The sequence below is a fragment of the Poromitra crassiceps genome (genome assembly GCF_964638095.1).
Source record: "Poromitra crassiceps genome assembly, chromosome: 5".
NCBI classification, from domain to species: domain Eukaryota; kingdom Metazoa; phylum Chordata; class Actinopteri; order Beryciformes; family Melamphaidae; genus Poromitra; species Poromitra crassiceps.
The window spans coordinates 40,184,867-40,202,556 of record NC_139642.1 but is presented as its reverse complement, the minus strand read 5'-3'; the positions used below and the strand labels follow the sequence as shown (position 1 = coordinate 40,202,556).

The 17,690-nt window shown below is 45.4% G+C and overlaps 1 protein-coding gene across 1 annotated transcript in view; it reads left to right on the top strand.

The window, feature by feature from the left end:
* The window catches only part of LOC310777414 (protocadherin-16-like), a gene marked incomplete at its 3' end in the record, with an annotated part of 95,266 nt that extends 86,527 nt beyond the window's left edge, over positions 1-8,739 (top strand). Inside the window, exons 13-22 of the mRNA XM_083637744.1 lie at positions 340-465; positions 635-844; positions 954-1,820; positions 2,534-2,647; positions 2,739-2,950; positions 3,269-3,420; positions 4,189-4,319; positions 4,951-5,237; positions 5,444-5,585; positions 6,140-8,739. Of these exons, the coding sequence (XP_083493870.1) occupies positions 340-465; positions 635-844; positions 954-1,820; positions 2,534-2,647; positions 2,739-2,950; positions 3,269-3,420; positions 4,189-4,319; positions 4,951-5,237; positions 5,444-5,585; positions 6,140-8,739 (4,841 nt within the window). The remainder of the gene's footprint in view (positions 1-339; positions 466-634; positions 845-953; positions 1,821-2,533; positions 2,648-2,738; positions 2,951-3,268; positions 3,421-4,188; positions 4,320-4,950; positions 5,238-5,443; positions 5,586-6,139) is intronic.
* Between the last annotated feature and the right edge of the window lie 8,951 nt (positions 8,740-17,690).

The window sequence follows — 17,690 nt, the reverse complement described above, 5'->3', positions numbered from 1 at the left end:
TTATAAACTTTCTCTCCGAGAGCAATTAGTGAAGTAAACAGGTGAGGTTGCCAGACTGTTTACTCTGTTAGCACGCAATCTGGCATCCAGACACCTGAGGGAGGGCCGGCGCTGCCAAATGCTTAGACAGCAAACTACAAACAAAGAATAAAAAAAAGCAATACAATTGTGTTTACATGAGAGGAGTACCGTAGTGTATTCACAGCTCTCGGCCATCATTTTTCCTACGCCTGGGGCGATGTTTGGTTTGGCCGACACATGCTTGGAATAAATGGCTAATTTTCTGCGTTCCACTTTTGAATCACAGCGTAGTTACTGTCTGTGTGTCTTTCCCTGTAGGAACCAATGGTGAGGTGATATATGGAGGCATCTCAGACGAGGGCTTCAGCATCAACCCAGCGACGGGTGACATAACAACCACCAAGGCACTGGACAGGGAGCTCCAGGAGTTTTACACTGTGACAGGTGCTGCCCTCTGCCTCTCCTGCACCACCTTCTCGATCAATAAAACATGCATATTACTTCAGGATACATAAGATTGAATTTGAAATGGAAATCGCTCATGGGGTTTTCAGTATCTCTCGGAAAACGCTGTTCGTGCTGATGTCTTGTTTTTTTTATTTTGTTGTGACAGTTTATGCAAAAGATGGAGGCACTCCACCCAACTATGCCAAAGCCACTGTGAAGATCAGAGTGCGTGATGAGAATGACAACGCCCCTGTTTTTGGACGTCTCTACTACACTATAGAGGTGCCTGAAAACCTGGACCCGTTGCCTCTGTTTACCCTCAGAGCCACCGACCAGGACATGGGAGACAGTGGGGAGATGAACTACAGAATTACAGGTGAGCAATGGATCCATGTTTTAAATGAGCTGCCTTGGCTGCTACCATGCATTCATATTTCCTACAACAACCTTTATAATTTCTAAATGTTCTATCGCTCCCTTTGCAGCTGGAGACCCATCAGGAGACTTCCGCTTGGACAGACAGTCAGGCGTGCTGTCCACCTCAAGGCGCCTGGATCGGGAGAAGAAGGCCAGGTACGCCCTAACAGTTACAGCCCAGGACCACGGCCACCCCGCCCTCAGCAGCACAGCCACTGTGGAGGTAACCGTCCTGGACATCAACGACAACAGCCCCCAGTTCCAGAGCAGCAGCTACACCGCTGACGTGTCCGAAGACGTACCCATCGGCTCGCCTGTCCTGGAGGTGAAAGCGGTCGATCTGGACCAAGGCCCCAACAGCCAGGTGCTCTACTTCCTGAGCCAGGGCGCCCGGAGCATGTTCATGATAGACCAGAACACGGGCCGCATCATCACAGCGGCGCCCATCGACAGAGAGAAAACCGCCTCCTACAGTTTTGAGGTCTGCGCCACCGACTCATCCCCGGCCGACCCGCGCAACTCCACGGCTCAGGTGACCATCTACATTCAGGACGTGAACGACAACGCTCCCTTCTTCATCCAGGACCCGCTTATTATCAACATCTCCGCCAGCAGCCTGTCCAACCGTCGAGTGCTGGCCACCATGAGGGCGGAGGACAAGGACTTTGGCGCCAATGGCTCTGTGTTCTATCGCTTTGCCAACCCTATGAGGGGCTTCACCATCAACTCCCTGACTGGAGACATCCAGGCCACAGAGAAGCTGCAGACTCTGACCCAAAACCAGAGAACTCTGATAGTAGAGGCCATGGACCAGGGCAGCCCCGCTCAGTCCTCCTTCGGGGTGGTGATCGTTTATATCAGGGAGCAGAGCTACAGGGGTATCCGCTTCTCTCGCAACGCACGAGATGTCAGCCTGCAGGAGAACGCTTCTAAAGGTTTGGATGATATGAACTTATAATACTTTCAATTACTTTTTTCTGCTAATGTATTAATGATAACTAATATTGCTGTTGTCCTGCGAAAATCTTGTAACAGTCTAGTTCTAACTTCAGTTGAAGGATGACATCTTCGTCTATGGGTTGAGGAGCTTCTGACTTCCTTGGACATATGAAACTGTTTCAAAACATATTGAACTTGAAGTGCACTCGGAGAGCACAGACCTCCGCCAAGGTCAATAGTCCAGTCTGCTATGATATGCAAATTTCATGAGTCAGATCGGATCCGCTCCAAAATGTAATGGGTTCTTCCTTGGCCCATGCACTCTTCCACCAAGTCTCATGAAAATCGGTCCAGTAGTTTTTCCATAATCCTGCTAACAGACAGACAGACAAACGGCACCGAAAACATAACCTCCCTGGTGGAGGGAATAAACTGAAAAATGCATGGTGGTCAAGCTGAGAACAAAGCTGTTATATAAGGTTTTCACCCAGCAGCGTCAACAAACTGTATGCAGTATGTTGACTGTATGAGTGAGAATAAAGTGTTTGTGTGTGTGTGTGTGTGTGTGTGTGTGTGTGTGTGTGTGTGTGTGTGTGTGTGTGTGTGTGTGTGTGTGTGTGTGTGTGTGTGTGTGTGTGTGTGTGTTTGCGTGTGCGTGTGCGTGCGGTGCGTGCGTGCTTGCGTGCATGCGTGCGTTTCATCTTCCTAGGCACAGCAGTAACACAGACTCAGGCCCAGTACCCTGATGGCTCCCAAACTGGTATCAGCTACAGTATCTTCAGTGGAAACAGAATGCACTCTTTTGGAATCAGCACCATTACTGGTAAGTGCAGGAATGATAAAATACACCCTTCAAAAATGGATATTCCATATCTATACTATATGTGTTGACCCGCTGTTATTTTTTGAATTAGGTGAAATTTGGGTCCAGAACTCTGAGGCACTGGACTTTGAGGAAACCCCAAGACTCCGCCTTGTGGTGAAAGCTGAAACGGCAGCCTCCAGTTCCTACATGGCTGTCAACCTAATCCTGCAGGATGTCAATGACAACTTGCCACGCTTCCAGCTGCAGAACTATGTAGCCTACATTAGAGAGGCACAGGGCTACAATTTCCCCATTATCCAGGTGCAGTAGCCTGTCCCCCACACATTTATTATGGTTGGCTGTTATATAAGTGTGAAGTCGTACGTAGAAGAGAAAGCACTCAGTTTCAAACTTCAGAAATCTGGAGAGTTTCAGTGCTGCTGAGAAACGATTCAGCTCGTTTGCAATGTCCCCACTGAATATAGGTTCATTTGTGCCATGCAGCCAGGCCCATATACACCATTTTTAGAAACTCTGACTTCCAAGTCCAATATTGCTCATCAGTTCACGTTACACAGAAACAGCTGTGGCAAATCTTCCCTTGTTTTCATTTCCAATCTGGGTTGGTGGTTTCCTCAGGTCGCAGCAGATGACCTGGACCAGGGTCAGAATGGTCAGGTGACCTACTCCATTAGGTCCTCGTCCATGAGCGGCTTGTTTAAGATTGATCCGCTGACCGGCAGCATCACCACTGCAGCCATCATGGACAGAGAGATCTGGACACAAACAAAGTGAGGCTTGCTCCTCTGTTTTCTCTCTTTCTTTCTCCCTGCACTGCACAACGCCCTTTCTGTGGTTCGAGTGTGTCTTGCAGCCGGCCATGTGGTTCCCCTCAGCTCAGCTCTGCCTTTCTGCATGCTTTAACTTTTTGTTGCCATGGTACTGTTTCACTTCCCCTCACAAATACCTTGCCTTCTTGTATTGGGGAAGGGGGTGGTCTCTTTTATGATTTAAGTAAGTAAAGTAATGTGTTACTGTAATTGTATTACTTTCCCAGTACCTAGTAATGTAAGGGATTACAATTTCCAAAAAAGTAATTATATTAAAGTTACTAATCCAAGTAACTTCAAGTTACTGCACTAATTACGTTCTCTAGCGCTGGCACAGTGCTAAAATGAAGTGTAGAAATAGGTCTGGCTACACTATGCGAGACTACTGCATTGCCAAAATGCGTTTTTTTGTTGTTGTTGTCCTAGGTAGGCAAACAAATAAAAACTATGCAGCTTGACTCTTTGTTGACTCCTCCTGTAGTGTACGGTTACATTTTCCAATAAAGTGGATTCAGTTCTAAAAGGAGATACCAAGTAATAAGTAAAGTAATTCTATTACTTTTTAAAGGAGTAATAAGTAACTAATTACATTTCCTGAGTCACTTGCCCAACACTGTTGATGATCTGAAAAAGCAGCTGATCTTAGTGGGCGGTGAAACATTATGAAAGATGGCTCATAAAAGGTTAAAAGAAAAATCCTTGATGCTTATATTCCTTTTGTGGCAACAGGCTTGTTGTCACAGCGACGGACCGGGGAAGCCCGCGGCTGGCCGGCTCTGCCACTCTCACCGTGATCATCATCGACCTCAACGACAACAGTCCCATGATCCCCCTGCCTCGCGAGATCCGAGTGCCTGAGGGTAAGTCAACTTCACACTGGAAGTCAGTCCAAAGATCTTATCACAAAGCCTCACATCGGCAGCTCGCTCAGTGGGACTCGCTGAGAAAAGTCTGCCCTTTCTTATGAAACAACGTATAGCCAAGTTCTGTTCATTTCCTGTCTGTTTGATGCCGCGGCTTTGACAGAATATTCCTTAATAATGAGAGAACAAGTCAAAGTCTTAAAATTTGTAAGAAAAGTGATACCAGAGGGTGTCTGAGGGAGACCTGGGTTCAATTCCTGGCAGTGGTACTTCCAGCTTGGTCAGACATTTCTACAAACACAACATATGGCCGTATCTGTGATTTGGAAGCCGGTGGGGTTATGAGTCCTGGTCGCTGCACTAGTCCTGGTCGGTCGGGGCTTCTGTCCGGTTGGGAGGGGAACTGGGGGGGAATAGCATGATCCTCCCACATGCTATGTCCTTGCTGTCAGGTGAAAAGAAGCAGCACCCGGTAGAGCAACGACTGAGACAGGGGGAATTGTACATAACTGTACAACTGGGGAGAAAATTGGAGACGATTCAGGAAAAAAGTGATACTAGAACCTAAATATCTACTCTTTTGCCGTCCCCACCCCCCACCCCATCACACACACACACACACACACAGATACCCTGATTGGCACGGTGATAACCCAGGTAACTGGAAATGACGTGGACTCTGGACCGGCCCTCTCCTACACGCTGCACCTGGAGGCAGGCTGCCAAGACATGTTTGGGATCCATCGCTACGGAGGAGGGGTATCTCTGACCGGGTCGTTGGACTACGAGGAGAGGACCTGGTACACTCTGACCGTCCGCGCATCTGACTCCAAACACCAGAGCGAGGCCAACCTCACTGTGCTGGTGGACGATGTGAATGATAACGCCCCCACCTTCACCCAGGACCTGTATCAGGTACAGACCCCATCCTATACCTCCTTTCACGACTCCATACCCCATCACTCAATGTATTATCATGCTGACGTAAAAGGGGGGAAAACATAGAAACAAAATCTACTGGACATTTTGCCACTCATCCAAAAGTACATGTAATTGTTGAAGTATCCATAGTGGATCTGTTAGAGTACTGTATGTGTAAAACATATTTGTGTTTTCTTCAGGTGACCGTATCAGAGCACCTCCCAGCAGGCAGTGCACTCATCACAGTAACAGCCACTGACCGTGACTCTGGAGACAATGGGAAGATCACCTACCGAGTGATGTCATCAAGCAGGGACATGTTCTACATTGACCCAAGCAATGGTAAGATCACTGCATGCACATTTATGATTCCTGGTTCAGTGGCTCCCACCCTTTTTTTAACCAGGTCTACTCTTAATTACACTTCATTGAGAAATATCCCCTAAGGCTCTTGGAGGTACCATTGGGGTTTGAATATCTTTCCAACAGGCTTTGCAAAATATATATATTTTTTTTCTGTCAAAAGTCATTTTAAGAGTTATTTGCTTTAGATGTTTTGCTAGAGATAAGATCAGAAAATAATTGTCTTAATGGCTACTCTTCCTGCGACAAGTTGTTCTCTCTCCTGCTCTCCAATATGACTCTTTTACCTCAAATAATTCCAAAATATTCCCTCCTACATACGTACGCCCACACCCACTACAGCAATTGCAGAAATTAAACAGATTGATTTGAATAATTTTCTGTTATTTATTTAATGATCGACCATTTTACAGTATGTAATGAATGATTCATATCATTAAAAGGCAGAATTTTGGATAGAGGATTAAAATCAAGTTGCTGTTTGTATAATCACATTTAAATCTTTAACAACACCCTTAACCATTTCATTTCAGGCACTCTGTTCATCAACCAAAAGACAGAGTTTGATTTCGAGAGCCCCCCCATCCTGGTGGTCATTGAGGCTCGGGACCAGGGCAGCCCATCCCTTTCCTCCATCGCCACTGTCCAAGTGCAGGTGTCCGATGTCAACGACAATGCCCCCATCTTCCACCAATCAGAATACAGAGCCACTGTGTCTGAGGATGGCCTCCCCGGATCCACTATCCTGACCTTGGAAGCTGTGGATGGCGACCTGTCCCGGGACAACTGTGGATTTGATTTTGCCATTGCTAGTGGCAACTCAGGCAACGCCTTCCAGATTGAGAGCAGCGTGCGCTTCCTGGAGGGGCGGGGTTTCCAGACCGTGGGCAGCCTGATCCTGGTCGAGGGGCTGGACTTTGAGGCTGTTGCGAGTTATAATCTGACTGTTGTGGTGTCAGATCGCGGCGTCCCTCAGCGTAGCTCCAGTGTGCCTATCCGCATCAGTGTTGTAGATGCCAATGACAATCCCCCAGCTTTCAGCCGGGCAGAGTACAGCGTGGTGTTGAGTGAGGGTGCAGCAGCAGGGACAGAGATCTTGCATCTGTCTGCCATCGATCCAGACTCTGCCCCCAACGGAGAGGTGCAGTACTTCATAAGCTCAGGGGACGAGACAGAGCTGTTCCAGGTGGACCAGTACACTGGGGCCTTGAGGCTGCAGAGACCTCTGGACAGCGAGAGGCAGTCGTCCCATGTGATTGTGGTCCAGGCCACTGATGGCCAAGGGCACTATGCCTTGGCCCCCGTCAGTGTCGAGGTGAAGGACATCAACGATAACAGGCCCTACTTCCCCCTCCAGCTACTAACTGCTAGCATCAGGGAAAACCAACCCCAGAATGCCTTAGTCACCATGCTGCACGCCATTGACCATGACCGAGGTGTTTTTGGACAGTTGAGATATTACATGTTAGACGGCTCTAAGGAGGGAAGAGAGGCTTTCCTCGTCAACCAAACTTCGGGGGAGGTGCGGACTCGCTCTACTTTTGACTTTGAAAAGGTGGATTTGTTCCATTTCGTGGTCGTCGCCATGGACGCTGGCAACTATTCTGCCACGGTCACAGTGCAGGTATATGTGACAGGGGAGGATGAGTACGATCCTGTCTTTACCTCCTCGGAGTTCTCCTTCCAAGTGCCTGAGGGAGCAAAGAAAACGCAGAGCATTGGCCAAGTGCAGGCCCGAGATGAGGACGGAGGCGTGGACGGTATTGTCCTCTACTCTCTAGCGGACAGCTCGCCTTACTTTGAAGTCAACACATCAACAGGTGTGATTTCCTTGAAGGTGGACAGCTACAGCAGACATGTGAGTCGCTCTAAACGAGAGGTGCGTCTGATGACTCTGGACTTGACCGCCCACAGCCCTCTGGAGGCGTCCCGCAAAGCAACCGCCAAAGTTACCATCGATGTGACCCATACCTCTTTCGGTCTAGCCACAGACATAAACCTGCTGCTTATCAGTGTCATCGCGGTTTCACTCGGGACCATAGTCATCCTAATCATAATTGCTGTAGCGCTGTTTTTTGTCAAATTAAGGCGCAAGAAGAGCGAGCAAAAAGCACGCGGACGAACACCAACCTCGGGCACGGGGCTACACAAGCTTGAGGAAACTAAATTAGCGGGGAATGAAATGATCTACCATCAGGCGCTTCCTGGATACCCGGCCGATCAGGGGGGGAACAGCGGGGGTCCATACACTCGTGGCGGCTCCCTGGATCCCTCCCACTCCAGCGGGCGTGGCTCAGCCGAGGCAGAGGCAGCAGAGGACGATGAGATCAGAATGATCAACGAATACCCTCGAGTGTCCAGTATCTCCTCCTCCATGCAGGAGCGCATCTCTGCCCGAGGCCCAGACTCTGGGATCCAGCAGGATGCAGACCAGCTCTCTGATGTGTCTTGTGAGCCTTCCATAGATGCTAACCATTGGTTCAAAGGGAAGAAGCTGGGCAGTCTGAATAGTACTCTGTTAGCTGGCCAGGTGCCAGTCTACAGGGATGAGGGGGGTGGATATCTGGGCGTGGGACGGGGACTCAACATCTCCCACCCCAAAGACTATACTTTCCCAGAGGATGGAAAGCCCGCTGTAGATGGCTCCCTAACAGCCATAGTGGCCAGTGACGAGGAGCTGAGGGGCAGCTACAACTGGGACTACCTACTGAACTGGTGCCCCCAGTTCCAGCCCTTAGCTAACGTATTCACAGAAATAGCGCGATTAAAGGACGAGACCGCTCCTCCTAATGTTCGCAGGTCATTTCATCACAAAGCAAAGTCCGAGCCCAGAATCGACCCGCCGCCCCTTATTACCTCCGTGGCTCATCCGGGGGCCAAAACTGTACCTCCTAAGCCCGCCATGGGGAGGACATTCCCTCACCTGGCTTCTTTCCGGAGATCTCCCCTCAGCAGCGAGGGATCCATCTCCTCAGTCGCCATGTCTCCGAGTTTCTCCCCTTCACTCTCGCCGCTGGCAGCCCGCTCTCCGGCTGTCACGCCCTTCAACGTCTCGCAGGGCCCCTCGGCGTCCATGATCAGCGCAACTGAACACCATCTGGAGCACAGCGAGGAGGCAGAGATGAGGATTTAAGTCCTACAGGTTCAGTGATCGTTGTCCCAGGATTGTTCTACTTTATGACAACAGGGGCTCTGTAACCTTAAATGCTACACTCTATGGTCTAAGACAACAAATACACAGGATTATACTAAGCAGTCCAAATAGATGAAGGTGTGGTGCTGAATGAAGAAAAACTGAACTACATGACTAACAGGCCAAAATGGACTCCCTTCTCTCCTGTTGATCAGTGTTAATTTGCACATTCAAAATGGGGATTCATACATGATGTCAATATTTTGTACAAAAGCATTGTTTGTCTATATTTTTATACTGACATGTGGTTTCTGACAAGGAATGGCATTACTGTGTCAAAAGGTTGCTATAACCTCAGAATATATTTCTATATTTGTATATTTGTAGCTCGTACTGTATACTTGTTTGTACTGTAAGTTGGTTGGTTCTATTTCTCGTAATTTGTAACCTTTTGTGGTTTTAAGAAGCTCTTCATTAATGCTTTATGATTTGGGCTTTTCTTGTAACAGATTGTTGTAAATATTTATAAAAGAAGAAATGTCCTTGCTTGAACAACAAAACATCAGTCAGAATACAGTATTGTGTGATCCGATTTCCCGTGTTTGATCTCTCATCAAAAATTAACCGTGCTGAAGTCAATGCTGAAGTGTTGTCTAAGGGCCGATTCGCATAACCTGATGCTGCCAGATGGTTTGTTTCACATAACCATCTATCTTGCTGAACACAGAGGTCTCATTTCCATAAACTTTTGTTAACCACAGACCTTATTTGAAAAATCCCATTGACATCCAGACGAGGGAACCCAGTGCAATGCTAACTTCCGGGTTGGCCTACGAAATGACGTCATCCCTGCGGTGCTCTATAGATTAGAGCGTGGCGGGAGGGATTTGCCGTGTGATCATGATCTCCCTCCCAGGGCTACGATTCACATGCAGTGTTCTAGAATGCTAAGTGCACTGTGCAGAATGTTTATCAAGTGAACGGTTGTCATAGTTGAAAGAAGAGGACGGTGTGCGTTGAGACCGACCTCGTGTTTGCGCGTGCACGCGCCCCTTGACATAAATGGATTTGAGCACGCAAAAGATGCAGCATGTGTACCGGCCCTTAGTCCGCAATGCATGTCCCTTAATTTTCTTTGAAGGAAAATTGGACTTGACATCCAATGATCCTGTCTTTCAGGTGAGCTGGCTTTAATTTATCACAATGAGCCTTACCTTTGTAACGTTACCACTTGCTTTTTATGTTGCATCGAAAAAAATTATTGAAGTGAGGGAGAGCACTGAGCGGCTATGTGGTTTAAAAGTAAATACATATTTGCTCAATCTGCAACCCAATCCATTATAATTCCACTGATCTAAACATTCCAGAGGATGTAAAGCAGGTCTTGTTCATTTATCTACTTATCATACTTAAGTAAAACAAATCAGTAAAATAATAATAAACAAAAGTAACATAATATAAACTCAAAATCAGTGGGATGTGTTTTGCTGTCCCGACATATGGACCACAGAGATTTAACAGTGGATTTTCTCATTTCTCTCCAGGGAGGTTGTGTTGTACAGATTTACTAGATGTGAATGTTATTCTGGACCAATTTAGGCTGTCCTTCTATAGTAGCACTATAAAGGATACTATATGGACTTATGGAAATACTAACAAATGTAACGTACAGTATGAATGTTCAAACCACCACCAGAGAATGTTTGTTAGCTTTTGATTAGAAGACACTCATGACATTTACACATTAAACCATAATTAGATTTATACTATATATGGCCATTGCAGAAATACCTACCCCATAAATCCATTTATGATCATAGTTGAGGTTTTGGCAGCCTCTACAATATATCCCTGTGTAAGTTGGCATACCCTGAGCCCTGCCATGGCCTAAATCTGGAAACTCCAATTTCCCTCCAGTTATCATGAAAGTGTTAGTTTCCTTCACAGTTTCTATCCTTCACGCTTGATAACCTTTTTAATTAAGATGTAAGCTTAAGCAACACTAACTTCTTTTTTTATTTATTATTCAGGTAGATCTCAGAAACTGAGAAACTAGGTAAATTATTTAGAAGCAGGGGTTTTCAAAGTCTGAGACTGTGGGCCTCCCCCAGACACCGCTCCGAATAAGAAGCCCCCTCTCATTCAATTCCTGGATGCCTATTGGATTATGATTATGTTATTTGTTCCCATAGACACTCAACAATTGAGCCAAGATAGCCTGATATTGCAGTTTGACATACTTCAGACACCGAATACATAAAAAAGGTCTGTCTGAAGGTATTTGTATTGTTTCTGACTCTGGGAAAGTGGGGAAAATAGTCAAATTCCCCAAACTACTGTATCTCTGAACTATTTATTTAACCAAATTACAAACATTTAGGCTATTCTATGAGATCTCCTTTTAATAACTAAGGAAAAAAAAAAAAAAAACACTTCCATTCACTGAGCCTCCCCTGAAACTGCTTGGAGTCCCCCTGGGGAGGCCCGCTGCCCACTTTGAAAACCTCTGATTTAGAAGTATGCTGTTTTTATTTTGACCATGGCCAAAAAGTACATGAAAACTACCTATTTCCTAGAATGAAGGTACCTTGTTGTTTGTATTGTTTTATACTGAACAGTATTACCTACCACTCATGTTTCTTTTTTCTATATTTGTTTTTGGTTCAAACTGTGCATAATTATAATCACAGAGAAGAGAAATTCTGTTCACACATATCATCCGGAGAAATGTTTTGAGCAAAGTGCCTGATTAAAGTACTTAAGTGAATATAAAGTTGCCTCTATCACTTTTTTCTCTGCACAAAATTATGGTGAGGTAATGAATGATGTGAAAAGTTATGAGATTTAAATCTGTGAATATATATCTGTGTATAGCTGCTGCAACACTGAAAGATACCAAATGTACAGTAGGCTATATGCTTTTGAACTTTTTTTTTTTTTTTTTTTTACTATTATGAGTACAACCCATTGCGTACACCAGCTTCATCTTTCAAATATGCAGGCAGTGATATTTAACCAATACACAGACATTTCAAAACTTGCTATTACTCCCAACAACAACAATAAGTTAAAAGCATGGCTGACCCAACTGACTTGAAACAGTTCAGAAATGGGATAGTCTTAACAATCAAAAAGGGTGGGGGGGACACAAGGGACATTCAATTTAATGATAGCCATTTAGGGTTTATTAGGAACTTGATAAGTAGGCTACGATGTAACACAGTCCCAATATCATTCAACACTGTACCCTTTAAGAAGCAGTCTTTTAGGACCCGAAAGTCACATGTTGTGACGATTCCCAAGCTCTTCGTTCTCTCACACTCAATACGGGACAAACTGTTTCAACAGTGGACCACAGACCTTGTAATTGTGTCAGCAAGTATGACAACTGGCTATCTAAGGATCATAAACTCAGGGAGCTCCGGACAGGAACTGGCTGCTGCTCACTGGAAGAAAACAGTGCAGATTATATAGCCACTCTACCCTGCAACTATAGGATTTCAGTCACCATCGTCCGATCATAAAGAACTTCAGAATGAATCTAGGGATTTTTAGACATTTCTGTAAGGAGTCACAACCAAAAACAAACACAAATGTCCTTTCCAGTGAACGCTCTTGCCAAACTTTTTCCATCAAAGACAAGTATGTACAAAACACAAAGTTTTGCAAGAGGTAAATTGTCCATTGGAAAAGATAAAAGAGCCCTGAATTTGAGGTGCGTCACATGACATTCTCTATTCAGCCTATTCTATCCTTCCAATATTTGTTCAGATTAAATTTGTTTGTTGAATTCGCTCAATTTATTTTCCTCCAATTCGCACCAGTGGAGTTGGCCCGGAGGTCATGTTTTCGCCCCTTGTCTGTCTGCAGGATATCTCAAAAAGTTATGATCGGATTTGCAGTGAAACATTTGTATAACAGTAGGTCATAGGCCATCTTAGAACTGATTAACTTTCCATGCCCACTGGCCAAAGGGGGCATGGCAATGGGTGTGGCCATTCACAAAAAGGCCACCACGAAATGTAGAAAGTTTGGCGAAGGCATTCTACCAAGTGACCTCTAGTTTTTCTCCTGCTTCCCTCATCACTGTCATTCACATAAGTTGAATGTTGCCTTTCAAATACTTTTGGTGTCTGTTGCTTTTTTTCTTGAAAGCTTAGTAGCCTACATGAGAGTGATTGATGAGAGATAGTAGTTTCAACCATTGAATCCATGTTATTGGGGCCAGACAATCTGGGAACCCATCTGGAGTAGACTCTGGGATGGACGGCTGATATTTCTGGGTTTCTCGTGTGGAGCAGATGTCCATGCCAAGACTTCATGGTCATTGTTTACAGTCCGATTGTTGATCGATCGATACTTTTTGTTTGTTTCGTGGAGTTTTCCAGGAAAACAGTTACATTCTCAATTCTCAATTCTCTTCAATTTAAATGAATGGTGACCAACTGGAGTTGGTATGGAGTGGCTCCATACTGCTCACCGAGACCTGGTCTAATCCAAGTCTCCAGAAGCCCTGAGATGCCAAGTTGACTTGAAAAGATGTCAGACGGCAGACTATAGCTCTCCACCCCTTCTTGGAGCAACGTGGCTACAGTGAAGATTTCAGCTAAAAACACGGTGTAAATGACGTCTTTTCAAGTCAACTTAGCATCTCAGGGCTTCTGGAGACTTGGATTGCACCAGGTGAGCAGTATGGAGCCTTTTTTTTTTGCATTTGAAAGTTTGTCGCCATCCACTTTCATTTGTTTTTCTGCTAAACTCCAGGACTGTTTTGTGGACCAAAAAACCCTCACCCGTCCTTTCATTGGCATGGGGTTGAGTTATAATGACTTGCATTTTTGAGTGAATTTATCCTTTAAACTTTTATTTTAACTTAATGGAGTAATCAATCTTTGTATTTAACAAATTACAGACATCTCTTGTCTAGATGAAGTATGCACATTCTCAGAATTTTGTCTTGAATACTGAATATTTGACACTAGTTTGAAATCTGCCTGTAAATGCATGAACAGCTGTTGCTGCACCTTGGTGGTTAGCTAAGTCATAGCTTACGGTAATAGTGTGAAGCCACCTCTATCTTTCCCACTTCTCAAGTAGTTCAACTCGATCATAACTTGACATTGATAGGTTGTGAGTAGAGTCCTGGGGGACGCACAATTATGTTTGTGCCATCAAGTACTTCAAGGTTTAATAGCCTACAGGTCTGCTGATGGACCCTCATGTAGGCTATTCTCATGGATCTTCCTCCTCTTCTTCTACTTCTTCTACCTATTTAAAATGCCTGGTCTGACTCACCGCTGCATGCACAGCAGCTATAATCTTCTCATTTTGTTTTGGAAGCATTCAGGCGTACAACAGTCATTTCTCATTTTACGCTGACCACACCTAACCTCAAAATCATATCGCCAATTTTATCTCCAGGCATGGAGATAAATGTAATTGATGTTAATTCATTTACCTTCTCACCTCAATCCTAAAATTACCAATACTTCACCAATGTTCCCCCTGCACTTAACTTTGTTTTGCTTAAAAAAAACAGTCGGTTTCTCTCTATCTAATTGCTCTCATTTTCTGTTCCCCCAGATCAAACGCATGAGATAAGTAGAGTCAGATATAGAAGTCTGAAAAATGTGCATGTCTGCCATGAGGGCGGGAATCACTGGAAATCTTTTCATACTTGCTTAAACGTTACCTAAACATCTATATTTAAAATGTAATACTAGCTCTCAAATGATATGTTTCTATAATGCATCTTCATGCATGCATGCTAAATGTATTTACTCCATAGAACTGCCCATCAAATGGCAGAACATTTGAATATTGTAGAAATTCAATGTTTTCTCTATAGATAGTATAGACATTTTTTTTTCTGAACTTTTTGAAGTTTTCATTTTGTGTAAATAAACACACTCTGATACAGATAGTATCATAGTATTCTCTTTGAGTGCATACGTTGCATCAGTATATTGCCCAAGGCTGGTCAAGACTCCCCCTGATGAAACAGAGCTGAAAGTGGACCAGCTCTCTCCTCTGCCTGTGTGCTCCAAAGCCTGCCCATTATGCAGCCAAAACCTAAACCTTGAGGTTATTCTGTGTAATTACACACACGCACGCACACACACACACACACACACACACACACACACACACACACACACACACACACACACACACACACACACACACACACACACACACACAAAAGGCAAATTGTCTGTGGACTGGAAAGATGGGCGGAGTTGGGAGAATTGGACAGCCCCTATGATGACAGACAAGTGAACTCATCGGGAGTGTCATGGCGGACTCAGGTTATGAGCTGAACAGGGCGACGCGAAGCCAGCACCTTAGATCAGAGGCCAGTGTACACACAACACAACTCAGAAGATATGAGTAAGAGGGCAGAAGCCAAGTCATTACTCAAAGCTTAAATTAAAGGTTGTGGGTAAACCAAGTGAAATATGTCATTTTCCCGTCAACACAAACGTGAGTAGAGTGCATACACAGGACCCTGCTGTCTTAACATGCAATCTGTAGTGCCAGGATCGACTTTTCCCCTTAATGATGCAATACTTTAACCTTTCTGTCTCTCTGCTTATTGTCATGCTTGATTCTAACATTACTTTATCTCACATTTCCAACATGTCCTCATACCAAAATGACGATGTCGATTTCCAAACACTCCCAAAACAACATAGGCCTATATGAGCGAAATGCTGCGTGCAGGTGATGTGGTTAATTTGAAAACGTCACAGACTCTGGTGTATGCACGTGTAGTAGTGCCTCTGGTGTAGGCACGCGTGTAGTAGTGCCTCTGGTGTATGCACACGTGTAGTAGTGCCTCTGGTGTAGGCACGTGTGTAGTAGTGCCTCTGGTGTATGCACGCATGTAGTAGTGCCTCTGGTGTAGGCACGCGTGTAGTAGTGCCTCTGGTGTATGCATGCATGTAGTAGTGACTCTGGTGTATGCACACGTGTAGTAGTGCCTCTGGTGTATGCACGCATGTAGTAGTGACTCTGGTGTATGCACGCATGTACCGTAAATTCCGGACTATAAGCCGCGGCTTTTTTCCCGTTTTTTGGCCCCTGCGGCTTATATAACGGTGCGTCTTATCTATGGATTTTTTCAGAAAAAAAAAAAAAAATACAAATAAAATCTCTCTTTTTTAGCACTCTTTCTAACTATAAATCCACTTCTGTTTTAATTTCCTCTCTTGCCCTCTTTTCACCACACCGCGGACACTGTGTGCACTGTAAAAATAAAAAACGGTGGTGTTGTGTTATGTTGTTTTGTTGAAATGTTACGGTAATACGGTAAATGGGAGCTTCCTCAAACAGCCATCTCTTTCCCGACAATCCCCTCTGTGCGTGACCACTTACATATGGTAATTACGGTAAGCAAACGGCCACTCGGCCATCAACTCCCTCCCCCGACTACCAGGAGAAAATCACAAACTTCGGCGAATTCACACAAAGGAAGATCAAGGAATATTCCATCGAACCGGAGCAGATCATAAATATGGATGAAGTGCCTTTGACGTTCGACCTGCCACTCACTCGGACTGTTAACAAGAAGCGCCCTGGAGGATTCTTTCACCAAAAAAAAGCTTTGCTCGTTCTCGACAGCATGAGAACGAGCAGTAGAAGCAACACTCTCACTTACCATGGGGAAGGTACGCAGAAATTCACACGACGCAGCCTTCAAGTTGAAAGCAGTCAATCTCGCATTAAAAGAGGGAAACAGAGCAGCCGCGCGTAACCTGGGCATCGATGAGTCAATGGTGAGGCGTTGGACGGTGCAGCAGGAGGAACTGTCTCAGCACGGAATATTATAGGAGTGTGAAAACATCCACAATCACCAACGGGTTCCAAAACGCTGGACTGCTGCGGGATGAAGAGGATGACGCCGCCACAGCTGGCGCTGAGGGCCGTCAGAGGCTTCAGAGGCTGTTCGATGCCGACAGTGATGAAGAGGAGTTCGTTGGTTTTGAGTGACAATGAAGGAGAGAGGAGAGTGGTTGACGAAGCCACCCTGAACCTGTTCGTTTCCGACACTGAAGATGAGGACTTTGGTGGTTTCAGTACGCAGGAAGAAGAGGAAGACGAGGATTAGTGACTTGACTTCTCTGGTTACAGGTTTGCTGCACATATAGCCTATTGTTGTGTGATTTTGTCTGGGGATTAGTGACCTGACTTTTGTTTTGTTTTGTTGAAATGTTAATAAATGGGAGCTTCCCCAAACAGCCATCGCTTTCCCGACATTCCTCTCTGTGCACGAACCCTTTCATATGGTAATTAAACATCAAAACACCCGCGGCTTATAGACCGGTGCGGCTTATAGAAGAAAAAAACAGTCAATTTTGGTCCCGCGGCTTATAGACCGGTGCGTCTTATAGTCCGGAATTTACGGTAGTAGTGCCTCTATGGAATTACATATATGTCAGAAGTCGAGAGCTCAATCAAACATAAGCACGAGCGTATTATATTGTTTCACACGCGCAAATACATACTCACACTCGCGCAATCTTACATCCCGCACGCACAAAGACTGCACCGAGGGCGTTGAACAGGCAGCTGTGTGCAAGCAGAGAAAAGCACAGCGAGAGGTAAAGAACGTTACCCGTGTATTTAGTACCAGCGAGCGCACAAGCAGGCCACGTGTGCCTCTGGTGTATGCACGCGTGTAGTAGTGACTCTGGTGTATGCACGCATGTAGTAGTGACTCTGGTGTATGCACACATGTAGTAGTGCCTCTGGTGTATGCATGCACGTGTGTAGTAGTGCCTCTGGTGTATGCACGCCTGTAGTAGTGACTCTGGTGTATGCACGCATGTAGTAGTGACTCTGGTGTATGCACGCGTGTAGTACTGCCTCTGGTGTATGCACGCGTGTAGTAGTGACTGGTGTATGCACGTGTGTAGTAGTGACTCTGGTGTATGCACGCGTGTGGTAGG